Source organism: Paramisgurnus dabryanus, chromosome 22 (genome assembly GCF_030506205.2).
Source record: "Paramisgurnus dabryanus chromosome 22, PD_genome_1.1, whole genome shotgun sequence".
Lineage (NCBI taxonomy): Eukaryota > Metazoa > Chordata > Actinopteri > Cypriniformes > Cobitidae > Paramisgurnus > Paramisgurnus dabryanus.
Window position 1 is genome coordinate 22886615 of NC_133358.1, and position 21763 is coordinate 22908377.

Consider the following 21763-nt stretch of genomic DNA (forward strand, 5'->3'; position numbering starts at 1 on the left):
GAATTGAATGCTTTAATGCTGAATCACTTATTAAAGTCACTTTAGGAGAAACCACATTTAGGATTACTGTATTCATTGTTCATGGGTGCTGAAATGCATCAGAACAGTCACTGGCGGTATCATACAACTCAATTTTAGGGCCATAAAAGAAATAATCAATGGACAACGACTGTGTTAAAATGTATCTAAAACATTCCTCCACACACTACAGTAGACCTTTGCGCTTCATGAAGTGATTTTTAATCAGGCACTGAGAGTACACAACAGGTGGACCGACCAAACAAACCACTTTAAAAACAGCAATGGCTGGGATACTGCTGGTATGTTCATGACCAGAATACTTTACCAGCACCAACATCCCATGCTGGTCATACCAGCAAGACCAGCATATGTTGTGTTTTGGTGCTGGTATGATGGTGACCACCAGCTGAACCAGCACCAAACCAGCATGAGAACTATGCTATGGTTTTTCCAGCAGGGTACTGAAGTTGTTTTTAACATGAGTAGTAGTATGAGCTTTACAAAACATACTGTAGATTAGGTGATGCATTGCATTGTTTTTTCTTTGTTTTAAAACAACAACAACAAAAAAGCTTAAACGTGGTAAACCAGTTGCACAGGTTTAAAATACTTGTGTTACAGTTCATTAACATACACACCTCCTGTCAACCAAAATATTTAGGGACTATGTACTGCAAAAACATTTGCAGCACCATTTTTTAGTAATTTTTATGTAAACTTAATTCAGTCTGACAAAAATCACTTGACTTCATTACTTTTATTATAAAATGTTTTAATAATCACATTTTTATATTATTTATAAACACTTTTGACAGCTCAAAACATTGACTAGTGCTTTTTATATTTAGATTTTTTTTACAGGTGTGTCATGTTAAAGTTATGATGATAATCCTGACTCATATTTTTTTCATCATTTTATTATTTAACAAGCTATAAAAACTTTGTTATGGCTTGTTGTGTAGCAGCACAAGAATTTCCTTTTAATACATTTGATCCTTCATAGCAAATATAACCCTGGTTAAACAGAACCTAACAAGACAATGTGTCAGAAAGTGCAAACATTAAGATTTAAAGATTTTGGAATTTAAAGTATAGAGAAAATCTGAACTGCTCAGGATTGTGCCTCAGACATGAATAAATCCATAAAGTTTAGCCCCTGTAAACATAATAGGCTTATAATAAATATTGAGGGATTGGAATAAAGTTCAATGTTTTGATCTTGTCATGGCAATGGATTATTAGCACCTTTAGGGCGTGTTCACTTCACTTGGCAGATTTGGCTCTATTATACAAACTCTGGGGGGAATGCTCAGTTGGTGTGAATCATTTAAGTAAAAAATTTAAACACTGCCACCTTAACCCTGGTCACCCCAAACAAATTAACGTGTAAATAACTTCATTTTGTGTCTACCCAGTAGTGTTTTTCAAGTTATAGTGAAACAGCATTGGCTGATTCTTGCCTTACACATTCATCCATTAGCAAACATAACACCACCATATTTTAAAATAAAACAGTAAAAGCAAGAATGTTATTGGATAGCTCAAATAATATAAAGAATATTTTGGTCATAGTGTTTGTAAAATGTGATTGTTCTCATGAAGAAGTGAAGTATCGGTGTTGACTTCTTGTATCTACAGTCAGTTGTAGTGGAATGTTCTTAAACTGGTTTCATCCACACCTCACTGCCTCTGTATGACTGGAATCTAATCCATCCACTTCTGACAGAGGTCAAATATGACAAAAGGAAATAAAAAGTCCTTCAAGCATTAAAAATGTATTCTCAGGCTACACAACTTGGAGGTTAGTATGCCTGCAGTGGTGTTTGAAGGTCCAATGAATCCAGTAAGATGTTTAGGCTCAAATAAATCCAACACTTGGTCGGTCAGTCATGTAAAGACAATTATGTACACAGGCTTGACAGTTCAAGGACATGACAGTATCACTTCAAGTCTCACTGGTTTCTCTGTCTTCTTGTCTCCATTCTGTATTGTTTATATTTAATATAAATATAAACACAATAATAAATAAAGTTTATGTCCTGGAATTCCTTGTTATGTTTCATCCACAAGACGCTTCATAAACTGTATGTAGAAGTTTGTTAATCTATAGATAAATGAACAAACCAGGTTACTGTTCCAATGGTTTCTCCAGAGGACAGTTTTTTTAAGGGGTTGCTGCTCAGGAAAATCTCATATTGTTCAGTTTCGGAGTATGCTACGTTGTGGTCTTGAGATCAGATGAAAGTTTTGTTGTTTTATCGTTGGCAACCCGCTGTGAAGATACATGAAGACTTTATTGTCACAGTTAATGGACAGTCAAGAGTTTAAATTCAAATCAGAAGAGGTGTTCAAGGCATATTCATGTATTACGTCATGAAAAGTGTTTTAATAAAGGAGCATCTACACTTTTTTTAATCAGTGGGTTTGAATTATTTCACATTTCAAATCAAACATTAAATGATGGGATATCAAAAACACTGCAGACTTTATAAGATGCCAGAGAACAGCTTACTGTTGATCCATTGAGTGGTTCTTGTAGGTCAAATGGTGGTTCAGATTGCTGTGTTAAGATAGCATATGAATACATTATTGTCAGTTAATAGACTGTTTATAGTTTAAATTCAAATCAGAAAAGGTATTGTAGATTTTTTTCAGGATGGCAGATTCAGTCATTATGTAATGAAGTGACATGAGTGTTTTAGCTCTTCAGTGGATCTGTGATTAGTTTAATGAATCAATCATCAAATCATGAGATATCAAATAGAAATAGAAAATAAAACAACTCACCCTGTTTTTCTTATACAAAAAAATGATCACAACTGACAAAATAAGGACTATAATAAGTATACAAGGGATGACAATTGCCAGTAAGGTTGTGTGAGCTGTCACACCTGTGTAGGAGAAAAAATAAATGTTAAATATGAGTGACCACTTAAATGTTACAACTATTTTAAGGGCATTTTATCAAGTTTTCATTTATTTCTTTGATGTCTCTTTGATTCAGTACCAAAATAAATCAAAAGCACTGATGAGAAATGGTTTTATACCTGTTAGTGTTACTACAGTATGTATGATGTATTTATTTTGAGCTGTAGAGCTCATACAGGTGTATGTCCCTGAATGCTCTTTGTTATTGAGACCATTGAGTTTAACTACTCCAGTGTCTTCAGGTGAAAAGATAATCCTGTTCTTCCACTGATCAGAAATCAGTTTTGTTGAAGTTTGGCTGTCATAGCTCAGAACAGTAGTGTCAAAATTCAAGGTGAAATTGTAGTTGTGGTCTTTAGAGACTGGACATTTAAAAGTATCCTCATTCCCTGGAAAGTCAAATATTTCACATTTAATAACAAAAATGGGCTAGAAATAACACCAATCATACAATGTAATACCACATTATTTTCACATAAAAAAGCATCTTACCTGAAACCACGTGTTTAGTGAATGTAGTATCTGTTGTAGTTTTACAGGTGTAAGTTCCTGAATGCTCTTTATTTAAATGATAAAGTTTTATTGTCCCATCTTCTGGGGAAAAGCTCACTTTGTCTTTCCACTCATCAGAGATTTGTTGGTCAGAGGTTTGACTGTTATATCTCAATACATTGGTGGAAAATGTAAAGATGAAGTAGTTGTCTTTAGTAAATGGACACGGGAGAGTTACTTCATCTGTCACTGAGATTTCTAAAAAAACAGAAGATTTCACAGTCTGATGTTGCTCAAATGTGTTGTGTGATTCTCATTGCTCAATATATTCACATTACACAGTGTTCACATCAAATGTATGCCAATGGCCAGAGATGTTGAATTTACCAGCTTACCTTGCTGTTTCAGAGTAGCTGTAGTCGGCTGTTGTCTTTTTTATTGGTTATTAAGCAGTTGTATGTGTAGTCGTCATTGATGCTGCCTATTTTAAGTTCACTGGTTACCAGAAAAAGGTTTTCATCTGTTTTGTTGCTGTAATTGTTCCCCGGTTCTTCTACTGCTGGCTTTGAAGACCATAACACTGTTGGTTCTGGATAAACTCCACTGGTGCTGCAGGTGATTGTGTCCTTTTTTAATGTGATATCCACTGATTTTACAGGAGCTTAAACATTTGGAAAACAATATTACATGCCAGTCTGTTGATATAATTTAAATAGTGACTATAGTGCACAATTTACAGGTACAGTATGTGGCTGGATCATAAATAAAGAGCTTTTCTTGATCATCTTTATTCTGATAGTTATGGTTATTTATTTCTTTTTGCACTACCATGAGTTACTTTAGTGATTTTGCAACTGTTTAACTGTGTCTTGTTTAAAAACGTTTTGCTAAAAAAGCTTGCATGCACTTGCATGGATTTGCAGCTGAAAAAGAGACATTTGTGAAAATAAGGCATTTCAATTATTGACTAATAACGTTTTCATTGCCATTAAAGTGAAATTATTCAACCTAAACATACGAGGCAGTTTAAAAAATTTACAAGAAAACATGTCAGGGCTCTTTAAATATTTGCCGAAGATGAAATTAAATAAGAGTTTCAGTAATATGGTTATGTTTGAAGCAATTAGAAGCATAATAAAATGAAATATAATAAATCAGTTTTAGAAATCTTATATTATTTGTCTACATTTCTAGTGCATTTGTTCACAGATTTCCATCCATCTGTTATTTCATGTTAAAATAAATGAAAGCGACAACACAAGTTGTGTTAAAACAGTGATGGGAGTAACGCGTTACAATTAATTCTGTTACTGTAATTCCACTACTTTTAACGGTAATTAACATGTAACAAAGTATATATTTTTTTTTAAATCAAGTAAAGCAGTTACAATTAGCGAAATTTAAATGAGTTGGTTACTCACGTTACTCTATTTTTTATTATTTATTGTGGCGCCCCCCATGGTCCTGCGATGTTAGATCAGAAATGTCTTGTCTGCAAGTGTTCATTTATCACAAAATAGAGTATCATGAGTAACCAACTCATTAAAATTTCACTAATTGTGACTGCATTACTTCCATCACTGTTTTTAACACAACTTGTGTTGTCGCTTTCATTTATTTTAACATGAAATAACACGCATTAAATGGCATGACACACACAATGTGTAAAAAATTAACACATCATTTTTTGCAGTGTAGTTTTAAGAAACATGCCTTACTAAAAACATTACTTGTGTGCATTTTGAGGCAAAAGAAAGGGCACTGATGTATTTTAAGATATGTCAATTTCAGTTTGGACAGCTCTTACATTTATTTTAGTCTATGACTGGTCTAATCCCTGTCCAGGAAACCGCCCCTTTAAGGGTGAAAGTGAACATTTTTGTCAAAATCTTACCTACAACAGAGACAGCAATATATTTCTCAAAGTTTAACTTTTTACTTGCTGCATAACACTTGTATCTCCCTTCATCTTGGATTCGGATCTGTTTTAGGATGAGCGATACATTTCCATTATTGATTTCAGATTGGGAGAACAGTGATGTTTGTATTCTTCAGACTGATATTCCAGTTGATCTTTTTGGTGGTAGAATGAATGGACAGTTTTGTCCTGCTTATTCCAGTGAATAATGTCATGTAGGTCTGATTTACATGGCAACACACACTCCTCAGAGTAAAGACAGGTCACATGAATGCCTGTAGGAAAATTAATTGATGCAAGTTTAAAACTGTATCTTTAACAATGGAATCATGTGAGACTAAATCTATAAATGTGTCAATTCAGCCTGCACACACTATTCATACTGTTTCCTGTTAATTCATGTGTTTTTCTGAGTTAAAATCAGCTTAGCTATTGAGAAACAAACAGCCTTGAAAATGCCTATAGAGTTTAAAACATCATGTGAAGCATGTGGCATAATTCACAATGTTTGCTATTATTAACTGGTAATAATTTAATAATTTAATACACAAAAAAAAGTTGTGTATCAAAGGGCATTTTAGTATTACTTTGTATCAGCTAATTAGCAGTCATGTTGGCCTGACTTTATCTTGTATTATGAAACAGTAAGAAAACTTTCTGAAAACTTCAAACATTTCTGTACCAACATGAACAAATTTGACATAATAATAGATTCTTTCATGCTATTAACAAACTCAAAGTTCAAAGTGTTTCACAAATTATAATTTCTTTAAAAATGTAATAGTTATAAGCGGGTCAAAAAAGGGCAAATCCAAGTTAAATTAACTCTGGTTAATTTGATAAATTCTGTGTTAAATCAACCCAGAAAATGTTTATATTTGACCCAGCAATGGGTTAAAACAACCCAACATACACTGTTAGAAGAAATGGTCAAAACATAGTATTTAGTTAGCTGTCACTGGGCTGGTACCCTTTCAAAAAGTACACATTTGGACCTAAAGTATTCATATTAGCTCAAATGTACATAGGCTATTAGGACCTATGACAGCTTGGGACCAATTTTTTACAAATTACAACTCAGTGGGTTGACCAAGCTCTAGACAGAAAATAACCCAGCATTGTTTAGAATGTAGTTATTACTTGTATCGTTAAATTAACTTTTCTGTATTTTTGTTTTAGATAGACAGTAGATGTTGTTTCTTACCTCCACTCAGAGTTAAAGGCAGGATCCATATAAAGCTTAAAATCACCAGTTTCATAGTCAAATTTTGTACAAAACATCGTGTGGCATTTGTTTCCTTTTACAAAGCACTGCTTCTCACTTTCATTTTAAACAAGTTTTTCCTGAACAAACTGAAATTGTTGAATGACTACAGTTGAATGAATGGTACAGCCCACACAGGGCACAGTATATAGGGCATAGTATAAGTAAACGATCTGGGATGCATTTGGCAATTTTAAATGGGATTTTACTGCTCCCTACTGGACTGATCTGACAGGTGAAAGAGTTATTTAACACTTCTCTAGTCTCACATAGCCAGACCTTCAATACTGAAGCCAACATTCTGTGGGCGTTACGTCTGAGGCTGATCTCTTAGGTTTTTGTCAGTTTTTATGTAGTTCTTCAGTCGTCCTTTGCTAAAGGGTCTGAGGACTACAACTTTATATTACATACATTTAACATAACATTTATCTTGATGCATTTGGCAGGAACTTTTATCCAGAGGTTACTTACAGTGCATTCAAGATACATTGGTATAAACATCTGTTCTGTGGAATTTGAACCCATGACCGATGCTCTAGTTAAGCTACAGAAACAAAAATATTACAGAAACTGCGCTGATGCTGCAAGAATTTGGTGATAGACACTAATTTGTAATTTGAAATGAGCTTAAACAATATGAAACCATTTTAAAATATCCATTTACAGATAATTAATTAATAATTGCGTACGTTTTTCATTTAAACTTCTTATGAAAACTTTCCACCTTATTCACAAAATGTGCGTATACGCACATGTTCTTATACTTGGGCTGTGTCCGAAAGCTCTCCAAGGCATGAATTTTGGTTTACTTCCTGTTTCTTGAGATATTTTTATCATCTTGTCCCACAATTCTATGCGTGGATGTGCGCTGGAAATGTGATTGGTCAAGCCTGGTCGGGTTAAAATAAAATGACGCCAGGAAAGTGGCTGGAGCACAAATTTAGTGCAAATAAAATGTATTTAATTGCATTTCAAGCAAGAAATTAGTATTTTAGTTTTCAAATATGGGATTAGTTATAACAAAGGCGCTCTCTGTTTATATTTTAAAAGGAATTCCATTACACTGCCTATAAAGGCTGTCTGAATGCATTTCCTGGAGCTGCCTTCATGCCGCCGAAGTCAGCAGACGCAGACTAGTTCTTAGGTAAACGAGCAGTGGCGGGCACAAGTTTGGTAATTTGCATATTATACGCCCAAACCAACTCCATATAAGGGCTTTCCATCACGCAGTGCTTGTTCACAAAAAATGTTTAGAGCAGTTTGTCACCAAAGCAATAGAGCTAGAATATAAATCAATGATCATATTTAAAAGTAAAGGTAAAGTTCTATTTTGCTTTGTTGCTTTTACTTTTTCTGTTTGGGAGATTTGTTGTGGATGGAGGAATCCAGATGTGCTTTGGGTCCAATGGTAAAAAGAATGCAATGCAACAACAAAGACTTTTAAATGACTTCAGAGAGGTGCGTCTGTATATCTAAAATATATGAAAGCCCTTTTCCGCCTCATAAGAAAAAATCATGCTCTGGTAAAAGTCAAAATGATGACTTTTTAAAGTCATAATTATGAGTTAAAAAGTCAAAATAATGACGTAAAAGTAATAGTTATTACTTTAAAAATCATAATTATGATATTAAAACTCAAAATTGTGACTTTAAAGAACAACTTTTTTTCCTTTGGTGTGTAAGTGTGTATTAGTGTGTATTAGCATTGCATTGTGGCCGAATCTTTCAAACATGGTAAGGAGCGTCGGAGGTATTCCAATAACAACGTACAGATTAGCTGGCCAATCAGAGACAAAGAGATTTTCAAATCTATGCGATTTGTACAAAATCCGTAAGTTTCAGGAAGACAGGGAAATCTGGAGCTACAAAAATGTATGGTATGTGGAAAATAATGTGTTTTTAAACCATAAACCATGCAAACACATTGTATTATACAAAATACACAAAATAACTTTGTTTTTAGCAATAAAAATAGGTGCACTTTAAACCTTTGTCACTTAACTGTTTATATAGTTAGATAGGCCACATACTGATCCAGAGAAGTCCCAGTTAGAGGCCAAGATGAAAAAGATGGAGGAAGAGCTGAGCAAAAATGCACAAATGATTCAAATGATACACAGTCTCAGCAGCGAGAAGCTTAAAGGCAACATCAATGCCAACCTTTCTCTGTGACACAGACATCTTATTCATATACACTCAATGAAATGAAATAACTTATTTTATGTGTTTACTGTACTGTTTCTTTTAATCTGTGAATTTTGCATGTTTTATAATCATCATCAGATCATTATCAATGAATAAATAGCTCTGAAAGACAGAACATTAAGATTTCCTTTCATTTTAGACACCAATAATTATTCTGAAACGGTTTTTAGCAGATTCATTGTTTGTCATTTATGTAGCTGTACAATGTAAATGATTTCCAACTTTGGCCACCAGAGGACACCAAAGGCACTAACTCTAAAGTTTGTGTTTAAACGTGATTTACTATTTAACTTCTCTCATTGTCCTTGAATTAATGAACTTAAAGAATTGCTTCAGGATCGTTTCTTTAATTGAACTTCTTGTACTAGCTGTAACTGTGACAGATCTGAGGCAACAGATCAAGACTACAACTGAATACTGAATGTTTTTAGATTTCATTTTACATATTTAAGTCATGTCTAAGGTGTGACTTCCTTATTATTAATCATTGAGTAACCTTACTTTAAGTCTCAAATTTAAAGGAACTGAATGCGTAATAACTCAATAGTTGAATGTTTTACTTACTAGACAAATTATCTGTTAGAAATTTATATCAGAAATATGACCAACTCACTTCACTTGACTTGACCACTTTTTATTAAAAAAATAATAATCCAATTCTTATATTATTGTCTGATCATTGTTTTATTTAGATACTTATGTCTCACGGTAAAGTTATGAGGAATAATCCTGACTCATGGTTTCATTCAAGGTTACCTATTATGTCCATTTTTACAAGATACAATAAATCTCAGGTGTGCCCAGAATGTGTCTGTTAAGTTTCATCTCTAAATACTCCACAGATAATGTGTTATATCATGTCCAAACTGCCCCTTCTTTTTGAGTGGAAGCAGAAACATTCTGTTTTCGTGCTGTACCTTTAAATGCAAATGAGTTTCTACTCCTCACTCCCTTAACAAAAGATACCATGAGTGCTTTCAGTTCAAATAGTTGTCATTCCTGAGACAATGCTATCTCCCTTATGAGATATGGGGGACAGCGTACAACTCGCTAAGACTGGATACTATGGTAATGCAGGACTGTCAGTCACTGACCATGGGCAGGGCTTAATCAGTGTGATGTCACATTGTATTAAAAAGGAGTGGGGGATTTTTTCATTGTATGGTTGTCACACACCACCAACACACATTTATGTCCAAACACCTTGTAAAAGTGGATTTTGAATAATAAGTGAGCTATAAAACTTTGTTATGCCTTGTATAGTGTACAAAACATTTTGTGTAAGATCCTAAAAAATTATTTTTTTAAAGAATGCCACTGGATTTAAAGGAAGCCAATTTAATGCTGCAGTGTTGAATGAGGACTTAAAGGTCATAAACATTTTTAAACATAATTCAGTAGATGAACATAATCATCAGTAGCAATAGTAAAATACCTACTAATATTACTACAGTGTTAATGATAGCCTATCTAGTTTGTATTGTGTAGCTCATACTGGTTTTGCTGGGAGAATGGAGTGTGACTGCCCTGATGAAATGGTAATTCTGTTTTTCCACTGGTCAGAAATGTTTACAGAAGTTTGTCGGTGATTGTTCAAGTCAGTAGCAAAAAAAGGTAAAATTGTAGCATGTGGTCCTTTTAGTGACTGAAGATAAAAAGTACCCTCATTCCCTGAAAGTTTTAAAAATAAAAATTCTTTCACTTTTAATATGAGCTAAGGGGAAAGGTTACTATCAACAGCTCAACAAAACACAGGAAAAAGCCAGGGAAGAGATAAGGATGAAGGGTTGATAACTGCAAAATTCTGCCATAAAGAGCAGGGGTAGAAGTTAACAGAGGTTTCTGGTAAAAAGGGACAAAATTCACGACATTTAAAAGTTATTTCATTTATTTGTTATCTTTTATTTGATTTATTATTGCGGATGTAGGCATTGCAGTGAGCATTTTTGCATGATATAGTACATTTTAAATGATCAGATATGCCACATCCAGGGTGTACCAATATCACAGCTTTGTGCTTGCGCGACGACCGCATCAAGGGTGCAAAGAATGCACTGATGAGGACACTTCGGAGCATAAAAATGACAGATGGGACACCCTACATACTTGTACACTAAGCAAGCACACACAATTTAAGGCCACGAGTCCGGGCCAAGACAGGGCCAAGGTCTGCACTACATGATGTCAGCAAAGTCTGAGGAAGTCCACAAGTCCGGAGTGTGACATTTGGGACGGCCCAAATACCCACACTTGCGATCTTTGCCCTTGACCACTTGACTACTTACATGATGTATTTCCTTAAGCTAAAGTGTTCTAGTGTGCGTTATGATCCCAAGCGTGCACGTACTATTATTCACCTGATGGGACACACTTAGCAAGTGTAAAAATGTCAATCCAGGTAGTGGCAGCAATTTGCACCAAAACATATTTGTTTTTTATTTAGGCTTCTTAAATATATTTTTAAGTTTTTCTCTAAATAAAATGAACATATAAACACTCTGATATGAGCATTTGCTGAACTTAAAGACTATACACTTCTCTGAAATTGTGATTTACTATTTAACTTCTCTCACTGTCCTTTGATTGATAAACATAAAGATCTGCTTCAAGATTGTTTCTTTAATTGAATTGTTGTGCTAGCTGTAACTTTTATCTTTAACTTTTAACTAGCTGTAAATGTGACATATCTGAGGCAATAAAAAAGGCTACAACTGAGTAGCTTCCGTTCAAAAGTTATGTCTAAGGACTTCCTTGTATTCATAAATGTGTAACCTTCCTTGAAGTCTCACATTTGAAGGAATTGAATGCTTTAATGCTGAATCACTTATTAAAGTCACTTTATTAGAAACCACATTTAGGATTTTATTGTTCATGGGTGCTGAAATGCATCAGAACAGTCACTGGCGGTATCATAAAACTCAGGAGCATAAAAGAAATTGTCAATGAACAACGATTGTGTTTAAATGTATCTAATACATTCCTCCACACAATACAGTAGACCTTTGCGCTTCATGAAGTGATTTTATTCAGGAGTACACAACAGGTGGACCGACCAAACAAATCACTTTAAAAGCAGCAATGGCTGGGATACTGGTGCTGGTATGTTGATGACCAGAATACTGTACCAGCACCAACATCCCATGCTGGTCATACCAGCAAGACCAGCATATGTTGTGTTTTGGTGCTGGTATGCTGGTGACCACCAGCTAAACCAGCACCAAACCAGCATAGACCAGCATGAGAACTATGCTATGGTTTTTACAGCAGGGTACAGAAGTTGTTTTTAACATGAGTAGTAGTATGAGCTTTACAAAACATACTGTAGATTAGGTGATGCATTGCATTGTTTTTTTAAAACAACAACAACAAAAAACGTAAACGTGGCAAACCTGTTGCACAGGTTTAAAAAACTTCATACTTCATACACGCCTCCTGTCAACCAAAATATTTAGGGACTATGTACTGCAAAAACATTTGGAGCACGATTTTTTAGTAATTTTTATGTAAACTTAATTCAGTCTGACAAAAAACACTTGACTTAATTACTTTTTATTATAAAATGTTTTATCAATCATATTTATATATATATATAATCATATATTATTTATAAACATTACCGACAGCTCAAAGCATTGACTTGTGCTCTTTATATTTAGATTTTTTTACAGGTGTGTCTCATGTTAAAGTTATTAATCGTTTTATTATTTAACAAGGTTTAAAAGTTTTCTTATGGCTTGTTGTTTAGCAGCACAAGAATTTCCTTTTAATACATTTGATCCTTCATAGCAAATATAACCCAGGTTAAACAGAACCTAACAAGACAATGTGTCAGAAAGTGCAAAAATTAAGATTTAAAGATTACGAGATTTAAAGTATAGAGAAAATCGGAACCGCTCAGGATTGTGCCTCAGACATGAATAAATCCATAAAGTTTAGCCCCTGTAAACATCTCCTTCAATAGGCTTATAATAAATACTGAGGAATTGGAATAAGGTTCAATGTTTTGATCTTGTCATGGCAATGGATTATTAGCACCTTTAGGGTGTGTTTGTTCGCTTCGCTTACAGCAGATTTGGTTTTATTATAACAAACTCTGATGTGATTGCTCAGTTGGTGTGAATCATTTAAGTAGAAATGTGAACACTGCCACCTTAACCTTGGTCACCCCAAACAAATTAACGTGTTAATAACTTCATTTTGTCTCTACCCAGTAGTGTTTTTTAAGTTATAGTGAAACAGGCTCTCATCCGTGAGCAAACATAACACCACCATATTTTAAAATAAAACAAAAGCAAGAATGTTATTGGATAGCTCAAATAATATAAAGAATATTTTGGTCATAGTGTTTGTAAAATGTGATTGTTCTCATGAAGAAGTGAAGTATCGGTGTTGACTTCTTGTATCTACAGTCAGTTGTAGTGGAATGTTCTTAAACTGGTTTCATCCACACCTCACTGCCTCTGTATGACTGGAATCTAATCCATCCACTTCTGACAGAGGTCAAATATGACAAAAGGAAATAAAAAGTCCTTCAAGCATTAAAAATGTATTCTCAGGCTTCACAACTTGGAGGTTAGTATGCCTGCAGTGGTGTTTGAAGGTCCAATGAATCCAGTAAGATGTTTAGGCTCAAATAAATCCAACACTTGGTCGGTCAGTCATGTAAAGACAATTATGTACACAGGCTTGACAGTACAAGGAGTATCACTTCAAGTCTCACTGGTTTCTCTGTTATCTTGTTTGTCTCCAGTCTTTATTGCTTATATTTAATATAAATATAAACAAAATAATAAATAAAGCAGGTCCTGGAATTCCTTGTTATGTTTCATCCACAAGACTCTTCATAAACTGTAGAGTATGTAGAAGTTTTTTAATCTACATATAGATAAATGAACAAACCAGGTTACTGTTGTTTCAATGGTTTCTCCAGAGGACAGTTTTTTGAAGGGTTTCTGCTCAGGAAAATCTTCTGTTGATGTTCAACTCTTGACAGAAATCAAAAATTATTTTTAGGAAGGCAGATTTATTTATTTCAGAGTTTCAGGGTACGCCTCTTTGAGCAGTTTCAGATTAAGGTTTTGTTGTTTCATCATTGGCATCTTCCTGTGAAGATACATGAAGACATTATTGTCAGTTAAGTGACAGTCTAATTAAAATCGGAAGAAGTGTTCAAGGCATCTACACTTCTGTAGCTTATCAGTGGGTCTGAATTATTTCACATTTCAAATCATTGATTAAATGATGGGATATTAAAAACACTGCAGACTTAATAAGATGTGAGAGAAAAGCTTACTGTTAATCCATTGAATTCTGTTTCCTCTGTTGTTTTACTCTTGTCAGCATCCTGTGTTAGCACACATAAAGACATTATTGTCAGTTAATAGACAGTCTATAGTTTAAATTCAAATAAGAAGAAGTGTTCAAGGCATATTCATTTATTACGTCATAAAGAGCATAGGTCCATCATTTTTCAGACAAACACATTTTCAGTTATTTTAGAAAATGTTTTAAATGAAGTTATGGGGTCGACGACCTTCAAGTCCAAAAAATGTGCATCCATCCTTCACAAAATAAATCCAAATGGCTCCACGATGATAACAAAGATCTTCTGAGGGTAATCCATGCAGTTTTGTTGTAGAAATATCCACATTTAACACCTTATAAATGAAAATAACTAGCTTCTGGTAATGCCGTCATCTTAGTCGCGTGCGCATTCAGGATGAGAGCTTACACAGCTTACGGAGGTTTCTGTGCTGCTGCTCTGTGCCCCACTCTCCGAATTTGTCATACGTCACTAAGAAAAGTGCGTACACTACGCTAATACTCTCTCCTGAATACAGAGGAGTCTAAGATGGCGGCGCTACCGGAAGGTATTTATTTTAGTTTATAAACTTTTAAATATGTATATTTCTACAACAACACTGCACGGATTACCCTCAGAAGACCTTTGTTTATCATCCTGGAGCCGTTTGGATTTATTTTGTGAAGGATGGATGCACATTTTTTGAACTTAAAGGACGTGGACCCCATAACTTCAGATTTAGTTAACTGAAAGATCTAAAACATTTTCTTAAATATCTGAAAATGTGTTTGTCTGAAAAACGATGGACATATGCAACTCGGACAGCTTGGGGTGAGTAAATCATGTGTTTAATATCATTTTTGGCCGAACTATCCCTTTAATAGACAGTCTATACTTTAAATTCAAATCAGAAGAGGTGTTCAAGGCATATTCATTTATTACGTCATAAAGAGTGTTTTAATAAAGGAGCATCTACACTTCTGTAGCTTATCAGTGGGTCTGAATTATTTCACCTTTCAAATCATTAATTAAATGATGGAATATTAAAAACACTGCAGACTTAATAAGATGTGAGAGAATAGCTTACTTTTGATCCATTGAGTTTTGTTTCCTCTGTCGCTTTACTCTTGTCAGCATCCTGTGTTAGCACATATGAAGACATTATTGTCAGTTTATAGACAGTCTATAGTTTAAATTCAAATCAGAAAAGGTATTGTAGATCTTTTTTAAAGGATGGCAGATTCATTCATTATGTAATGAAGTGACATGAGTGTTTTAGTAATAGTGAACCTACACGTTTGTAGCTCTTCGGTGGATCTGTGATTAGTTCAATAAATCATTCATCAAATCATGAGATATCAAATAGAAATAGAAAACAAAACAACATGTGAACTCACCTTGCCTTTTCGAAAAGCCCTTTTTTTTCTTATATGAAAAATTATCACAACTGACAATGTAAGGACTATAAGTATACAAGGGATAACAGATGCCAGTAAGGTTGTGTTAGCTGTCACACCTGTGTAGGAGAAAAAAATGAATGTTAAATAGTTGAGTGACCACTTAAATGTTATAACTATTTAAGGGCATTTTATCAAGTTTTCATTTATTTTTTGATGTCTCTTTGATTCAGTACCAAAATAAATCAAAAGCACTGATGAGAAATGGTTTTATACCTGTTAGTGTTACTACAGTGTGTATGATGTATTTATTTTGGGCTGTAGAGCTCATACAGGTGTATGTCCCTGAATGCTCTTTGTTATTGAGACCATTGAGTTTAACTACTCCAGTGTCTTCAGGTGGAAAGGTATTCCTGTTCTTCCACTGATCAGAAATCAGTTTTGTTGAAGTTTGGCTGTCATAGCTCAGAACAGCAGTGTCAAAATTCAAGGTGATATTGTAGTTGTGGTCTTCAGTGACTGGACATTTAAAAGTATCCTCATTCCCTGGAAGGTCAAATATTTCACATTTAATAACAGAAATGTGCTAGAAATAACACAAATCATAAAATGTAATACCACATTATTTTCACATAAAAAAGCATCTTACCTGAAACCACGTGTTTAGTGAATGTAGTATCTGTTGTAGTTTTACAGGTGTAAGTTCCTGAATGCTCTTTATTTAAATGATAAAGTTTTATTGTCCCATCTTCTGGGGAAAAGCTCACTTTGTCTTTCCACACATCAGAGATTTGTTGGTCAGAGGTTTGACTGTTATATCTCAATACATTGGTGGAAAATGTTAAGATGAAGTTGTTGTCTTTAGTAAATGGACACGGGAGAGTTACTTCATCTGTCACTGAGATTTCTAAAAAACAGAAGATTTCACAGTCTGATGTTGCTCAAATGTGTTGTGTGATTCTCATTGCTCAATATATTCACATTGCAATGTTCACATCAAATGTATGCCAATGGCCAGAGATGTTGAATTTACCAGCTTACCTTGCTGTTTCAGAGTAGCTGTATAAAGTCTGCTGTTGTCTGTCTTATTGGTTATTGAGCAGTTGTATGTGTAGTCGTCATTGATGTTGCCTATTTTAAGTTCACTGGTTACCACCAAAAGGTTTTCATCTGTTTTGTTGCTGTAATTGTTCCCTGGTTCTCCTACTGCTGGCTCTGAAGACCATAACACTGTTGGTTCTGGATAAACTCCACTGGTGATGCAGGTGACTGTGTCCTTTTTTAATGTGATATCCACTGATTTGACAGGAGCTTAAACAATAAGAAAACAACACATGCCAGGCTGTTTATATCATTTAAATAGTGACCACAATATAGACTTCTGTCCACCTTCTAGTGCATTTGCGCACAGCTGTCCATCCAGAATTTTTACCTGAATGCTACATTTTTTAAAGGATGAAAGTGAAAGTTGCATTTGTGTCAAAATCTTACCTACAACCGAGACAGCAACATATTTTTCATCGTTTAATTTATCACTTGCTGCATAACACTTGTATCTCCCTTCATCTTGGATTTGGATCTGTTTTAGAATGAGCGATACATTTCCTTTATTGATTTCAGATTGTGAGAACAGTGATGTTCTTCCTTTGTATTCTGCAGACTGATATTCCAGTTGATCTTTTTGGTGGTAGAATGAATGGACCGTTTTGTCCTGCTTATTCCAGTGAATAATGTCATGGAGATTTGATTCACATGGTAACACACACTCCTCAGAGTAAAGACAGGTCACATGAGCGTCTGGAGGAAAATACATTTAATTACAGTACAAAACTTAATCTTTAACATGGTATCATGTGAGACTTAATATAAATGGCCGTATTCAGCCTTCACACTATTCATACTGTTTCCTGTTAATTCATGTGTTTGAGTTAAAATCAGCTTAGCTATTGAGAAACAAACAGCCCTGAAAAATGCCCTCGGGGTTAAAAACCTCTTGTGAAACATGTGGCAAATTCACAAAGTTTTCAATTATTAACACATTTCTGTATCAAAGGGCATTTTGTATGACTTTGAACCAGCTGATTAGCAGTCATGTTGGGTCTTTATCTTGTATTATAAAACAGTGGAAAACTTGAAAAACATTTCTGAACCAAGATGAAAAATGTTTAACATAATATCAGATTTGTTTATGCTATTAACAAATGATGATAATTTGTTTAAACATACACTCTAAAAAAAAAAAAGCTGGGTTCACTGCAAAAAATGATGTGTTAATTTTTTACACATTGTGTGTGTCATGCCATTTAAGGCGTTATTTCATGTTAAAATAAATGAAAGGGCCAACACAAGTTGTGTTAAAACAGTGATAGGAGTAACGGGTTACAAAGTAATTCCGTTACTGTAATTCCACTACTTTTAGTGGTAATAAACATGTAACAAAGTATTTTTTTTAAATCAAGTATTGCAGTTACAATTACTGAAATTTAAATGAGTTGGTTACTCATGATACTCTATTTTGTGATAATTGAACACTTGCAGACAAGACATTTGGTGGGCGGCACAATGAATAATAACACAAAAGGTGTGTTGGTACAGGGACGACACATTAAATGTGTTGTCCCTGAATTAACACACCCTCTGTGTTATTTTTCATTGTGCCGCTTTGAGTAACACGAGTAACCAACTCATTTAAATTTCAGTAATTGTAACTGCAGTACTTGATTAAAAAAAAATACTTTGTTACATGTTTATTACCGCTTAAAGTAGTGGAATTACAGTAACGGAATTACTTTGTAACCCGTTACTCCTATCACTGTTTTTAACACAACTTGTGTTGGCCCTTTCATTTTTTTTTTTACATGAAATAATGCCTTAAATGCTTTGACACACACAATGTGTAAAAATGAACACATCATTTTCTTTTTAACCCATGGCTGGGTCACTATTTGAGAGAACACACTGCTGGGCTAAAATGACCCTATCAACCATGTTGAAACAACCCAGCAGTTGGGTTAAAATAAAATCATTTTAGCCCAGCATTGTGTTCTGTCCAATAGTGACCCAGCCCTGGATTAAAAACAACCCAGAGTGTTGGGTCAAGAGACAAATCCAGCTACTGGGTTAAATTAACCCAAAATTTGTATATTTGACCCAGCAATGGGTTAAAACAACCCAATATACACTGTCAGAAGAAATGGTCCAAAAATAGTATTTAGTTAGCTATCAGTAGGGTGGTACCATTTCAGAAAAGTACACATTTGGACTTACAGCGTTCATATTAGTAGCTCAAAGGTACATGTTTGTACCCAATGTATACAAATCTATACCTATGTTACATATTATTAGGACCTTCTAAAAGGGCACTGCCCTAGTAACAGCTTAGGACCAATTTTATTTACAAATTACAACTCAATGGGTTGACCAACAGAGGTGTAAAGTACTTGAGTATTTTTACTTGATTACTGTACTTTAGTATTATTTTTGAGGATTTTTACTTTACTTGAGTACAATTCAAAATCAATACTTTTACTTTTACTTAATTACATTTTTTAAGAAAAAAAGTACTTTTTACTCCTTACAATTTTATTTACAGTCAAAAAGTACTTCTATTTTAGAGATCTATTTTCCCTTGCTCTGTCAAACCAATTGAATTGTGCTGATGGCCAGTTTAATTTAAATGTAATTTATTCTGGAGCCTTTGGACCATTCTAAGGAATTGGCCAACAGTTCATCTAATGTAGATTTTTTCGCTTCTTTGAAACCGACAACACATGAAGTGTAACACGTTCCCTGCTGTTTGCAGCCTCTCTATCAATACTAATACCTTGTTCACAAAATATGCCCCAAAATCGGATTTGGACTGCCAGTGTGAATAAGGTCTAATACGGCCATTGCCAAACTGTGGTCCGTGAGGGTACTGCAGGTGGTCAGTGAAAAGGCAAAATGAAATATAAAATAATACCTTTTTAAATTCAGGACATATTTTATTATGAGTATTAAGGTGGTCCGCGAAAATTCTTGATTACAAATGGGTCCACACACACAAAAAGTTTGAAAAGCCCTGGTCTAATACACCTCTTCCTGCATCAGCTGCCTGTGAGAGGCTTGATAGAGCTTGAAATTTAAGTTAAATTCAAGGTTTTACAATTTTAAGTAGCATGTTGCATACTGAAATTCATTGTCATTGTCATGGATCTCCGCATTTTTCTGTGTCTGTGTACGGACTTTCTTTTCTGTTTCTGTTTCAGATTAAAGTACTCAATTGTTTTTTCTATTTTCTTACCATTTTCGCGTGGGTTTGGGTTAGAACGACTTTCTGTAACATAAAATGACATCCAAACCCAACTCCTAACCTTAATGTCAGGCGACAATTGTTTTAAAGTCTGGAAAAATTAGTATAAACCAATAGTTAAAGTGACATCCAAACCCCAATCTAACCCCAAAATGGTTTAAAAACAGGAAAAACAATTGAGTAATCAATACGTGAAACTGACACGGAAAAAAAATGGAAATGATGGAAGTGACAATACTACGGAACTTATAAGATCATGTTGGAAATTACATAGGTAGTAGTCTTATAGTTTGATAATGAAATAAAATTAAATACAAACAGTTGTACAGGATAAAACCTTGTATGTGGTTCATTTACTTCATGTTTTTAGAGATTAAAAGTTTTAACAATTCTTCCTGTTACTTTTACTTTTTAATGTGGTACTTTTTTACTTTTACTCAAGTATAATTCTGGCCAGATACTTTTACTTTTAATTGAGTTAAATCATACTTGTACTTTCACTTGAGTAACATTTTTAAGTACTTTTTACACCTCTGTTGACCAACCTCTGGACTGAAAATATCACAGCATTTATTTAGAGTGTAGTTATTACTTGTATCATTAAACTAACTTTTCTATATTTTTGTGTTAGTTAGACAGTAGATGTTGTTTCTTACCTCCACTCAGAGTTAAAGGCAGGATCCATATAAAGCTTAAAATCACAGTCACCAACTTCATAGTAAAATATTGTACAAAACTTGCTGTGGCATTTGTTGCCTTTCACAAATCACTACTACTCACTTTCATTTTAAGCAAACTCTACCTGAACAAACTGAAAATGTTGAATGACAACAGTTGAATTAATGGTACAGCCCACACAGGGCAAAAACTTGTTTATGAATTTAAATTAGATTTTACTGCTCTCTACTGGTCTGATCTGAAAACTCTTCTCTTTATGACAACATTTTTTCAGTTTTTATGTAATTGTTCAGTCATCCTTGGGTCTGAGGACCACAGCTTCTAAACTTTACATCAGAGCGATTCTAGGGTTAGAGCTTTAGGGGTGCTGAGCACCCAATGAGCTCCGCTGCCACCACCCACTCTTTTTTCCTACAGAAACCAATAATATGTTTATTGTAAAATAACTATCATTTTAACATTGGTTCAACTAACTCTTTTTTGGAGACCTTTCAGGCATGAAAACGGGTCAGGGGTGAAAAAGATGAGAAGAAAATTACCCCTCTAGGGTCTGGGAGCATGCCATTAATGCCATATTAAAGTATCAGGACAAAAGGTGGGCTACAGAAGCAGTGTGGGTATGGTTTTATGTGGATATACAGTGTGTCGTTTTAAGCCTTTGTCAAAATGACAAATCTCCCAATTTATAACTTTTATGCCTACAACATATGGTAGGTTTATTAATAGTTTGTTAATTTGCAGCTTTTCTTTTAACAGTCCTTTAATTGAACCATTACCTTTACTATATGTCTAAAACAAAACACTTGTGACTCCTGCACTAAGGGTTAAAAACGTTATCCCCTTCATATTAATCTACATGTGACAAACTAAAAAAATATTTATTGTCTAGTTTGATAGTCAGACAGTTAGTGATTTCACACATAACTTACCGGTACTCGTGGTATACAGTGATATGTAGTTTGTTTTCACTCTGTTCCAAACGCCATGTTTTCATGACGACTGACCAGAAAAGACGCACGTGACATCATGTTTACATGACTCCCGATTGTTAAAATAAGTCTCAATTTAACGATAAAAAAAATACAATAAACTTTAACAATGGAGACACACGTATGCAACTACCCACTGAGACGCACAAAACTGCATGCGTCTTGCGGAAGAACATTGTAATCGGCGCTACTTCTCTCCGTTTAAGTCTATGGACGAGTATCTTCAGTTGTGCTGCATTTTAATGAATATGACGTTTCCAAAGGAAAAATGTTCCTTA

General features: G+C 34.4%; 2 protein-coding genes across 3 annotated transcripts; both read right to left on the reverse strand.

Moving 5' to 3' along the window:
• Positions 1-146: 146 nt before the first annotated feature.
• LOC141281386 (uncharacterized) lies at positions 147-6618 on the reverse strand. The gene is made up of 6 exons (XM_073813126.1): positions 6564-6618; positions 3442-3699; positions 3069-3338; positions 2809-2912; positions 2534-2581; positions 147-2293 (listed from the first exon to the last, which is right to left on the reverse strand). The coding sequence occupies exons 1-6, from the start codon at positions 6616-6618 to the stop codon at positions 2237-2239; spliced, it is 792 nt and encodes a 263-aa protein (XP_073669227.1). The 3' UTR covers positions 147-2236.
• A 5069-nt stretch (positions 6619-11687) lies between these two features.
• LOC135740211 (uncharacterized) lies at positions 11688-20639 on the reverse strand. Of its 2 annotated transcripts, XM_065258356.2 has the most exons (9): positions 20475-20639; positions 17019-17324; positions 16569-16838; positions 16177-16434; positions 15804-16073; positions 15528-15646; positions 15218-15268; positions 14122-14172; positions 11688-13931 (listed from the first exon to the last, which is right to left on the reverse strand). In XM_065258356.2, exons 1-9 carry the CDS (start codon positions 20533-20535, stop codon positions 13899-13901), a joined length of 1419 nt encoding a protein of 472 aa, XP_065114428.1. In that variant the 5' UTR covers positions 20536-20639; the 3' UTR covers positions 11688-13898. The 2 variants fall into 2 exon arrangements, with proteins under 2 accessions (XP_065114428.1, XP_065114432.1); XM_065258360.2 differs by lacking the exon at positions 14122-14172 and having other exon boundaries at positions 11689-13813; positions 20475-20638.
• Positions 20640-21763: the final 1124 nt, after the last annotated feature.

Excerpts from the sequence above, each read along its gene's own strand:
- LOC135740211 (XM_065258356.2), bottom strand. The coding sequence starts at position 20,535 with ATGAAGTTGGTGACTGTGATTTTAAGCTTTATATGGATCCTGCCTTTA. Across the intron at positions 17,325-20,474 it reads GCCTTTAACTCTGAGTGGAG|ACGCTCATGTGACCTGTCTT; the intron begins GTAAGAAACAAC and ends ATTTTCCTCCAG. Across the intron at positions 14,173-15,217 it reads CAAAACTCAATGGATCAAAA|GATGCTGACAAGAGTAAAAC; the intron begins GTAAGCTATTCT and ends GTGCTAACACAG.
- LOC141281386 (XM_073813126.1), bottom strand. The coding sequence starts at position 6,618 with ATGAAACTGGTGATTTTAAGCTTTATATGGATCCTGCCTTTAACTCTG. Across the intron at positions 2,913-3,068 it reads TACTGTAGTAACACTAACAG|GTGTGACAGCTCACACAACC; the intron begins GTATAAAACCAT and ends TCTCCTACACAG. Across the intron at positions 2,582-2,808 it reads TTTTGTATAAGAAAAACAGG|CAATCTGAACCACCATTTGA; the intron begins GTGAGTTGTTTT and ends ATCTTAACACAG.